At 42.1% G+C, this 9,733-nt stretch overlaps 1 protein-coding gene across 1 annotated transcript; it reads right to left on the bottom strand.

Moving 5' to 3' along the window:
• Positions 1–422: 422 nt before the first annotated feature.
• On the bottom strand, positions 423–7,340 carry msh4 (mutS homolog 4). The gene is made up of 20 exons (XM_069661746.1): positions 7,190–7,340; positions 6,770–6,925; positions 6,526–6,692; positions 6,309–6,419; positions 6,018–6,133; positions 5,027–5,200; positions 4,766–4,938; positions 4,604–4,671; positions 4,417–4,491; positions 4,230–4,294; positions 3,964–4,133; positions 3,754–3,890; positions 3,544–3,647; positions 2,516–2,640; positions 1,697–1,897; positions 1,501–1,619; positions 1,290–1,418; positions 985–1,159; positions 818–906; positions 423–620 (listed from the first exon to the last, which is right to left on the bottom strand). Exons 1-20 carry the CDS (start codon positions 7,338–7,340, stop codon positions 423–425), a joined length of 2,703 nt encoding a protein of 900 aa, XP_069517847.1.
• Between the last annotated feature and the right edge of the window lie 2,393 nt (positions 7,341–9,733).

Genomic DNA, 9,733 nt, shown 5'->3' with positions numbered 1-9,733 from the left:
CTCCGCCTTTTCGAGACAGCCTTGGTTCATAAATCGAAAGAACGAGAGAGGCGAAGAGAGGGGAGTGGTCATTGCACTTCCCCCAAGTCCATAAGACACATGAGTACAAAAAGTACTTTAATATTTCTATGGGGACTTCCTGTATATCTGTGGTATCTATTTAATTCAAGACACTTATTGTATTTTAATTTCTTTCAGTATCTTTGCTACAATATTTAACATGACATTTCCAAAATTAACACGGTATTATAATATTTAATAATAAGTTAATAAAGAAAGCCATGACACCTGAATTCACATAAACCATTTTAAATTCAAAGAACACAATATTTAAGCAAAACAGTACTCCCTTTAATAATCAATAGTCACCAATCGTTTTTCTAAGTGTATCACTGCCCCTCCCCACCGTAAGGCTGAGTCAGTCATTCCTCCTCTGTGTCTATAGATGCTGGCTGCCCTGCCGCCTGCAACTCTGCCTCGAACTGCTTCTTCAGGCCCTTCAGATACATACGCAAGCTGTCTGGGTCCAGTCTGGAGTTCCTGGCAGTCTGCAGGAGGCGGGTGGCCAGGTGGTACACAGCTCTGTGCCTCTGTGTTTCCGGATCACTGTGATGTTTGGCCTAGAGGAAAAAGAAACCACTCCAATTTATGCGGCACCTCTTTTATATATGTGTATCTGTCAAAATAAGCCACATATTGGTTACTTGTAATTTAAAGTTTGTTTTATGTGGACATGCAGTTAAAGAATCAGTTTAAATGATCTGTAAATAAAAGCTTAACAGACTGTGGCAACAATGACAGTAGTGCAAAATCCTACCAAAAGCTGCTGGCTGACTTTAGAGGCAGTGGTCTTTGCCTCTTCGATAATGGTTGAAGGAAGCGCAGTCATTTCAGCTGCTCTCAGACCTATAGGAAGCATTAACAAGCTCTATTACCATTCTGATTACCAGCTTCAACAGCATCATACTTTCACTGACTCTGTACCATAGTGTCTTTCTTCAGAGCATCCTCGATTCAGCAAGAAAGTATACACCACACTCTCAGCACCAGTGTCACCACTGCGTGTGTGCTGAACCTCCATGTGCTGGTTCTCCACGTTGGGATAAAGAGACTCTAGTTGGCACAGCTCGAGAAAGTGTGTAGCAAACAGGGTGAACGCCTGCAAACAGGAGGCAAAGAGCACACACCTTAAAGATTAAATCAATGAATAATAATAAGAATCTGATCAATCTAGTTTTAATTATAGAATAAGAAGTGGCAGTGCAGGACTGTGTGGGTGCATTCTCTACCTTGAGGCTAAGGAGGAACTCACAGACTGAGTGACATATGCCGATGCCCTCCTCAGCACTGGTGCCACGCCCCAATTCATCTATGATGATCAGGGACCGGTCACTTACGTTGTGGATTATGTAAGAGATCTTTGGGGAGGAAATATGCAGTCAATTATAATTTAATTTTATCACCTCATTAAAGGATGTGCAGCCCTAATGACAAACATACCTCCTTCATTTCCAACATGAAGGTGGAACAGTTTGTTTCGAAATCATCATCGACACCAATTCTGGTGAAAATTTGATCAGCGACACGAAAGGAAGCGTAGTCAGCGGGGACAAACGAGCCTGAAGGAATAATGATATGGCTTTACAAAACAGATCAGAGCATAGGAACATGAGAGGCTGAAAGGTTTGCTGCTGACCTATCTGAGCCATGATCTGACACAGCGCCACCTGTTTGAGGTAGGTGGATTTGCCGCTCATGTTGGGTCCAGTGATGATGACAAAGTTGCTGCCCTCAGAGATGTAGCTATTGTTTGCCACAGGCTGCTGTCCGACAATTCGCTCCAGAATGGGGTGACGACCCTGCTTGACGGCCAGCGTATCTGTGAACTCTGGACGCACTGGCGGACACAGCAGAATAAAAACAACAATAACAAATGCCCTGATTTGATGATATTCTGTTTATATAACTCTCTTCCATGCATTTACCCATGACTAATGCTCTTTTATTTTAAAAGGAAGGTGTAGGATTTCATCCATATAATCAAATTCTTCCTTAATAACTGCTGGTTCGGTAACAGAACGGTGTATCCATAGCATAATAGAACAGATTTCTGAGAGAGGTGTGTGCAGCAGTAGTTACAGCTAGCTAGCTCCTCTGCTGGGGAGATTTGTCACGGTAAATACAGCGCACCAGTGCACACTTATGTAACAAGGGTAATCTGAGTACAAGCTGGCGGGGATAGAAGGGGGCAGACACTCAGGACATGTATAAGGAGCTACACTTTCAGACAGCTGAGGGGCAGCGCTCACCACCCACGTGGCTGGTGCTGCCAGCGACCCACACATAAAAAGAACCGAAGCCAGCTCAGCAGAGGACTCTCTGGCTGTCATCATGTGTGACAACGGCTGGGTGCTGCCTTATGTGCATATGACACTCCCTAAGAAAACATCAGTCTACTTTGCGGTTTATGTGACAGTTTGACCGACTTGAGGTTGGAACAGTGGTTCATAATTACCATAGTCTGAGATGGTGCATGCATTGGCCAGCGACAGCAGCATGTCCAGCATGGACACAGCATCAGAGAGCTTGTAAAGGCAGTGGATGTGCTGGTGGATAGTGCTCAGCAGTTGACATATCACCCTGTGTGGAGACAAGTTAAACGCTGCAGGGGCAAAGCAGTGGAGGAAAATAATAACTAACAAACAGCACCATCTAGTGGGCAAAAAGTGGTACAACGTCAATGCAGCTATATTAAGCATTAATGAATGGAAACGTGCTTAGAAAGAGAAATGTTAACTTGCAGTGCCCCCTTAACACGAGTTGACTAATTGGCTGCAGCAAATAAAGCATATATATGGCCTTAAAGTAAAATAATAGTACAATCTTTGGCATCAAAACAATATGCAAATATAAGCTGTTAACTTTTTTAGCTTCTGCATATTCATATTTATTTATGGATTGAAAAGAATCCCAGAGAAACCATATATTAGCTTAATTAATAACTCAAGTAAATCCCATTGTTACTCTGCTAATTCTGTAGCCTGGTGGGTCGGGACTCAAAAGTGAGTCGCAGAGCTGTTTTCAGTGGGTCGCCGATGTGTGCTTAGAAAAATAAAAAGTTGTGGCAAAAAGTCTAGGCTGCACTTTTATTTTTAAGGACATGGGTTTCCTATGACGTGCGTGCAATACAAGTGTAGTTTAGTCACTCCCAGCTACATTCTTGAAACCTTATGAGTTATGAGTAGTTGCATTTTTGTTGCACATTTTTAGTTTATTTCTAGAGGGAATATTTTCCTCTTATGCACTGCCATCTGCTGGTTATTTTGGTTGGTTTATTATACGGTTGTATTTTGTGATGCTATGCGATGTTCCGTTTCCATTTGTCATTTAAGGGGATGGTGGTGGGGCTTATGGCTAGACCAGTTGAGAATCACTGCTTTAATCAAGGAGAGAAAATCCTTCCTTTCATTATTTAGTTCAGTAAGATTTCTTACAATACGTTACTGTGCATTTTTGTGAGTCATAGAATCATGATCTCCTTACACATATGACATGTGAAAGATCTCCCTCAGGGCCTCATCACAGCGGTCATTCATCTTCATCAGGTCCGCAGTAGTGAAGCCATAGTTGTTCTTGTGCTTGGCTACCTGAGGTGGCAGATATTGAAACTCATCCTTTATTGATCATATGCGAACAATTTACTTTCTTTCATTCACATTCTCTCTCACTATCCCTGCCTCTCGTGGAATATACCTTGATAAACTCTGCAGGGAGTTTCCCTTCTGGCAGCACCACTCCTTCAAGCTTCATCTGGATGAAGAAACCTCGAGCTGTGCTGAAGGTGGTGCGCATAGGCCAACCATATTTTCCCCCCATCTGGTTCACTAGCCCTGTGCAACACAATGCCATTAAATGACACACATTGTAAACCACAGATGATAAATGAACAGTAGAAATAAACACCTGCAATGTCGTCCACTATCTCAGTGTAAGCTCTGCGTGCAATGTCGAGGAACTCATTGATGTTGGGGCGGACTGCGTAACACTTCTGAGTGCGCATGTTCAGGCTCCCCTTCAGGTAGGTAGTGTCATCATTAATCACCGTCTTGATCTGCTCCAGGATCATGTCAAACCTGAGGTGGCCACAAGCAGAGACAGCGGAGTAAGTCCGTAAACACTACTTTATATAATAGTAAGTTTACATCGGACACAGGCACAGGGCTCGGTACCTGTTGTCTTCCAGTGAGGTGCTGTACGCTTTAAGCAGAGATGTGTTGCAGTTCTTCAACACCATCTGTTCAGAAAGTGCAAAGCTTTAAGAATGTACTATTTGCATAATCAGAACAGAGCTTTTTACTCTCTCTATCTATGAATATAGGATCATTTTGAACTAATTTCATTTATAAAGAGACAGACCCTTAACCGTGGCACCAGATCCAAAGTGTGTTTCAGCTGAATGACATGAGTAATTTTTGCTTCTGCAACCTGGACCTGTAAAAAATATAGAAATGTCACTTAAAAGTGCAAAACATTTACGCACACAAATGTTTGACACCCACACATTCTGTTTGATTAAATCCTCTTATACAAGTATGTCACTTACTGTTTCCTGCTTTGGGATTTGGACAAGAACAGAGAGCAGCTGGTCAATGTCCAGGAAATGACCAATGGCTAAGGAGAGCAAGAAAACACATACTCTGTCATGCGCTCATCTTTAGAATGAGAATGTTGAATGTGTGGTTTAAAATGTGTTGTGGTTTCTTACCATTCTTAAGGCCAAAGAAGAGCTCCTCATTCTGCAGCAGCTCTTGTATGGTGTCTAAGCGTATGTTGATGGTGTCTACATCAACCAGAGGCTCCAGAATATTGGAGCGCAACCGTCTAGCACCACCCGGTGTTTTGGTGTGGTTAAGCACCCCTAAAAGACTATGTTCGCTCCTACATACACATAGGCAGACAAACAGACTTGAACACCTACGTGATTCTAAAAGCAATACACATGACTGGCATTGTCTTGCGCTCTTACCTGTGGTCTCTGTTATTGACCACCAACTCCAAGTTAGCGGCAGATGCAGAGTCAATCATTGCTGTCTGCTCACTCCCTTTAAAGCTCACTTTGAGGGACTTGGCAGCGTAGACAGAGTTCTGAATGAACTCCAAGTATTTCAGCAAAGCAGCTGCTGCTGCCAAGCAATAATACCTGAACAAATCATCACATTTGGTAATAAAAACTATTCATTACAGTTTATCTATGGGTGCTTTTCATTATATTATTGGCATCCTCGCGTCCTCTCTCCTCAGCTGACCCGGAAATCCTTCCCCCTCCGCCATGATGAAGGATCTTCTAATTTCTTAAATGCACCTGGAGGAGAGGAGGATCGAGGCAACAGGAGGCACCAGGAGGAGTTCCGAGCAAGGATACACAGGTGAATCCTATGCGGAAGTGTTGACCAAAGACGTGACATGATCTGTGTGGAGGTGCAGCATTTCGGTGAATGCCGCACCTCCACACAGATCATTCTTTATTCACACAGTTTATTCTCACAGAGCGGATCTACAGAATATATAACAGTTAAATGAGTCGTGATGGCAAAATATTTTATCACACATTACATAACTACACATAAAAATAATTTAATTACAAAGTGTTGTGGCATCACACAAATGAGCAGTAGGCCTGTTATTTTTTTATTTGTTATTTACTTTACAATAAAATCTATCCATCCATCCATAAAGGTACTTCAGGGTTTCAAATTGTAAAGAAGCGGTTCTGTAAACGTTCCTAAAGATCAGTTTGACAGCTGATACAGCTGAGCAGCACATCGATGACGGTATTGACTCAAGGATTTCTCATTTGGCGAATATGCCTCCTCTGCCCTCGCATCTCATTTAATTCTTCACCGAGAGGAGCTAAGATGCGAGGAAACACTAGTGAGGGACGCAGGATGCACAAATGTATGTAATGAAAAGCACCCATACAATACAATGTCTATACAATACTGTACACAGTGGCGTACTTAGCTTGCACTTCCATGAGGACTGTTCCAAATTCTGGAGCACAGAGCTGCTGAATGTACTCCAGTCCTTTCCTCTCATTAAAATACTTCCTTTGGATAGCAGTGAAAGCTACTCCCTGACATGAAAAAAACATAATCAAATGCAAATAGAACCTCAAAGTAAAAGTTAAAAAAAAACAAAAAAGTCATAGACTGTATGTGGTATTGTTATTCCAGAGTAAGTGATTGAATGAGCTACTTTCAGCTTTGGAAGTGACCATTTATTTGTTTGTTTGTTTTCTGCTTTATTACCGGAAAGTTCTCTGTGATGAGGGTGAACAGCTTTGTCCCTTTCCCCTTCTGACTCGCTGTGTCTGGCATCAGTATTTCCAGTGGCACCGAAATATGAATCTTGGTTATAACCTTCAGAGGACAAAATTGAGACCCTCTAGTTTAGAGTGTATGGCTGTGTTTAACTGTCATAGCTATACACATAATTGTTAATAGCTTTAGACAGTGCACAGGTTACCTTGGCATACGTTCCAGTGTCTGCAAACTGAGAGAGTACAAGCTCAGGACATTTCAAGTTGAGACTGGCCATTCCAATCTCTCCCCTGGCCAAACCGCGCCCTTCGACCACGGCCACAATCACAGACGCGCCAGAGGTTGTGGTGGTGGCGGAGGAGCAAGTTGTTACTGCACAAACAGAGACATCATTTTAAGACAGCTTTAGCCATGTTGACTTGCACTAGAAATAGGCAGGGTTGCAGTACCAGTATGATCAGACAGTGGTGTCCGTGCAGGGTGTGACCCCAGGGTCCTCCTGAGTCTTGGTGTTCCTCCATGACTGCAGAGGGCTGTGCTGTCTGAAGTAGATGCAAGGAGGGATGGATTTGTCCAGTCTAACCTGAAGCTGTGATGTAACTGACCTGTATTAAGGCATAATATGAGGAGCTTTTATAACTACAGTGTCCAACCTAGAGACAAGGGTTTTAGTCTGTTACCCAATTGTCCTGAAGACCTGAGAGTTTATTATTTAAAATGTCATTGTTATATATTTTACCTCATGTAGTGAGGCCCAACTTCTAAGTAAAAGATGCTAGTGTTAGCTTAAAGTGCTCTAGCTATATCACCTGAGGGTATTCGGGGGAGTGATAGACCATGGCTGGAGCTGGTACTGCCTTCATCTGTACTTTGGTGAGATATCAGGGAGTAGGCTGATGCGGGTCCGTACGAGGTCGTTTCATTTAATCCGCTTCTGTCCATTGAGGACACCCCGCACGTCTGACCACATTCTGGGGTGTCACCGCCGGTTGTTACCTCCTCTGTGCTGCTGTGAAACATCTTAAAACATCGCAAAGGTAGTTTAACGGACGTATATCACCAAAGTCGCTTGTACACATTTAAAAGTCAGAGATGCCTGTGTAAGAAACAGAGTACTATTACTACTACTACTAATCAAAAACCGCTACAGCAACTGTAGTTACTGAACAAATATGTGCGCGAGCAAGTCAGCGCCTGTAACATCTGCGCATGTGCGTTTGCAAGATTTCAAATCATAAAACACTGATGGGTTCACTGATGTGAACCCGGAAATGTAGGGTACCCCAAAGTTTTATGTTAGAAATGTAAAGTATGGGTCCCCAGTATTAAGAAACTGCCAGATGCTAACAATGAGCAAAATTAGCATAATCATCTATATGCCCAGTATTTCAGCAACTGCTTGGCTGATTTGGACAACGAATGAATGAACCACTCCATTATTGTTCAAATTAACCAAGCAGTTGCTGAAATATTGGGCACATAAGTGATTATGCAAATCAATGCTAATTATGCTAATTCCCTAATGTATGCAAGTTCGCCAAGTGCATTACACAAGACACCAAAAGCAAAGAAATTAACACATTATAAAACAAGACATTGAAAAGCAAAGTTAATATAAAATATAAACAGTGAAAACAGAAAAAACAAGTGCTAAGTGAAATTGAAATTGAAAATGATGGATTTAATTAAATGTAAAATAGAGGCTAGACCTGATGCTCAGTATTTTTTTGTAAAAGACGTTATTTTTTGTTACTTGTATCTCTTTTTGTTTGTTTATTTAGCATATTGCATGTCTTTCAAGTCGAGTCAGCGAAAGTAATGATGATTCAGCCACAGAAGCTACACTGGCTGACATGTTAATTGAAATCATACAGATAATCTCTGCACAAGTCCTGAGGATTCTCATACCAAAGTGTCAGGAGCCGAAAGTCAGGATCAACTCAGCATCTCCGACTGAACCACAAATCTGGTTCTTTGGCCTTGAAGACATCCTCCCAGCAATATTTACTGAGGCTCTTCAGATCCCACAACAAGAGTGTGAGAGTGCAGAAAATCTGACAGAACTGCTTGAGAAGGAGATTTCACACAAGGTAAACTCTGTTCTAGCAGTGGCCAACAGCAGCCCAGTTTGGCCAGAAGATCCAGCTGTTGTTGTCACTGGCTCCATTACCAACTTCTCAACTCTTCGCCGCATGGTAACTCATGCTTCTAAATGTCTGAGAAGATATTTAATGAAGCTGAACTCAGAGTGCTCGGGATTGTGTCGGCTGCGTGAGCATGACATTGGAGATGTAGCTGGATGCAGTGAGACAATTACCCCTCAGAGACCTCATGTCAACAGCCATTCAATATTCAATAAGGTGAGAGACTTTTCTGCATCACAGGCATCTACAGAAAAAACTACCAAGGCCAAGCAAGAACTTCACAAATGCAACTTAACTGAGTTTGCCAAAAAACAATTTGAAAAAACTATGGCAGGCCTGAAGAGTGGATTTAAGACCAAAAACAGCAACTTCATTGTGAGTCTCAGCCAGTCCTCTTGGCACAGCGAGGATGATAAAGCTGCTGAAGACATTTTACCCGGAACTATTCCAGACCCTCCCAAGCCCAGAACTGAGGTTTGCAGCCCGACCAAAAAGACGCCAATGATCGGTGTTAGAAAGAAATCTTCTCAGCTTAAATTTAAGACCATTGAAAAAGAGGTTGACCACTTGTTTAGAAAGGTTTACCAACCAGAGAAACCTGCGCCACATGCTTGCAATATCCTGGAGACCATCATGTCCAGTGGCAAGATCAAGACGTTTGAAAAGGAACTGACTGACCAAATTTACGATCATATGATTTCCAGTCATACATATCAGCTTCCCCTGGCGCCAATAGGAAGATGTCTCTCTGACTCTGTCATTTCACAGCCTAGGATGGTGGTGGATACCACTCAGTTCCAACCTTCCCCTGAGGCCCTGTATGTCATGATAGAGGATGCAGTGAGAAAGTTCTTGCAGAAGGTGCTACTCTGGACAGTGGCTAATCTATCAGATAAAACAAGGGACAGCAAGGAGAATAAAATTAACATGAAAGTATGTAGGTAGCAATGTTGTGACAAATGGGCTATCCTGAACTATATTCTGAAAGTACTTGTTTGTGTTAAAGTGCCTTGTGTTGGAGCCCTTTTGAATTTCCCTGAGATGACCTACCTACTGAAGTTGCAATCAATAAAAAATTAACTGCATTTCTAATTGTACAGTCTGCCATAAATTGTATAACATAATTATTACTTAATAAGGTTTTCAATAAAATAAATAATTACTGTAACTCCTAAATATTGTTTTGCGTGTAAAAATTAAGTTTTGTACTCAATGTCTCTTTTATTCTGAAAAACCGGAAGTATTTTACTTCTTCCTGCGCCGGCCAAC

This window comes from Semicossyphus pulcher, unplaced genomic scaffold (genome assembly GCF_022749685.1).
Source record: "Semicossyphus pulcher isolate SPU_LCO1_2020_fin unplaced genomic scaffold, fSemPul1.0.p SCAF_14, whole genome shotgun sequence".
NCBI classification, from domain to species: Eukaryota; Metazoa; Chordata; class Actinopteri; order Labriformes; family Labridae; genus Semicossyphus; species Semicossyphus pulcher.
Note: the sequence above shows the minus strand (reverse complement) of the source record. Positions and strands in the feature narration are given on the sequence as shown.

What these genes read in the sequence shown, in the direction of transcription:
- msh4 (XM_069661746.1), bottom strand. Translation starts at nt 7,340, where the DNA reads ATGTTTCACAGCAGCACAGAGGAGGTAACAACCGGCGGTGACACCCCA. An exon ending in ACCACTGTCTGATCATACTG is followed by an intron (nt 6,693 to 6,769) that starts GTACTGCAACCC and finishes CTGTTTGTGCAG; the next exon opens with TAACAACTTGCTCCTCCGCC. An exon ending in ATCTGGTGCCACGGTTAAGG is followed by an intron (nt 4,295 to 4,416) that starts GTCTGTCTCTTT and finishes CTTTCTGAACAG; the next exon opens with ATGGTGTTGAAGAACTGCAA.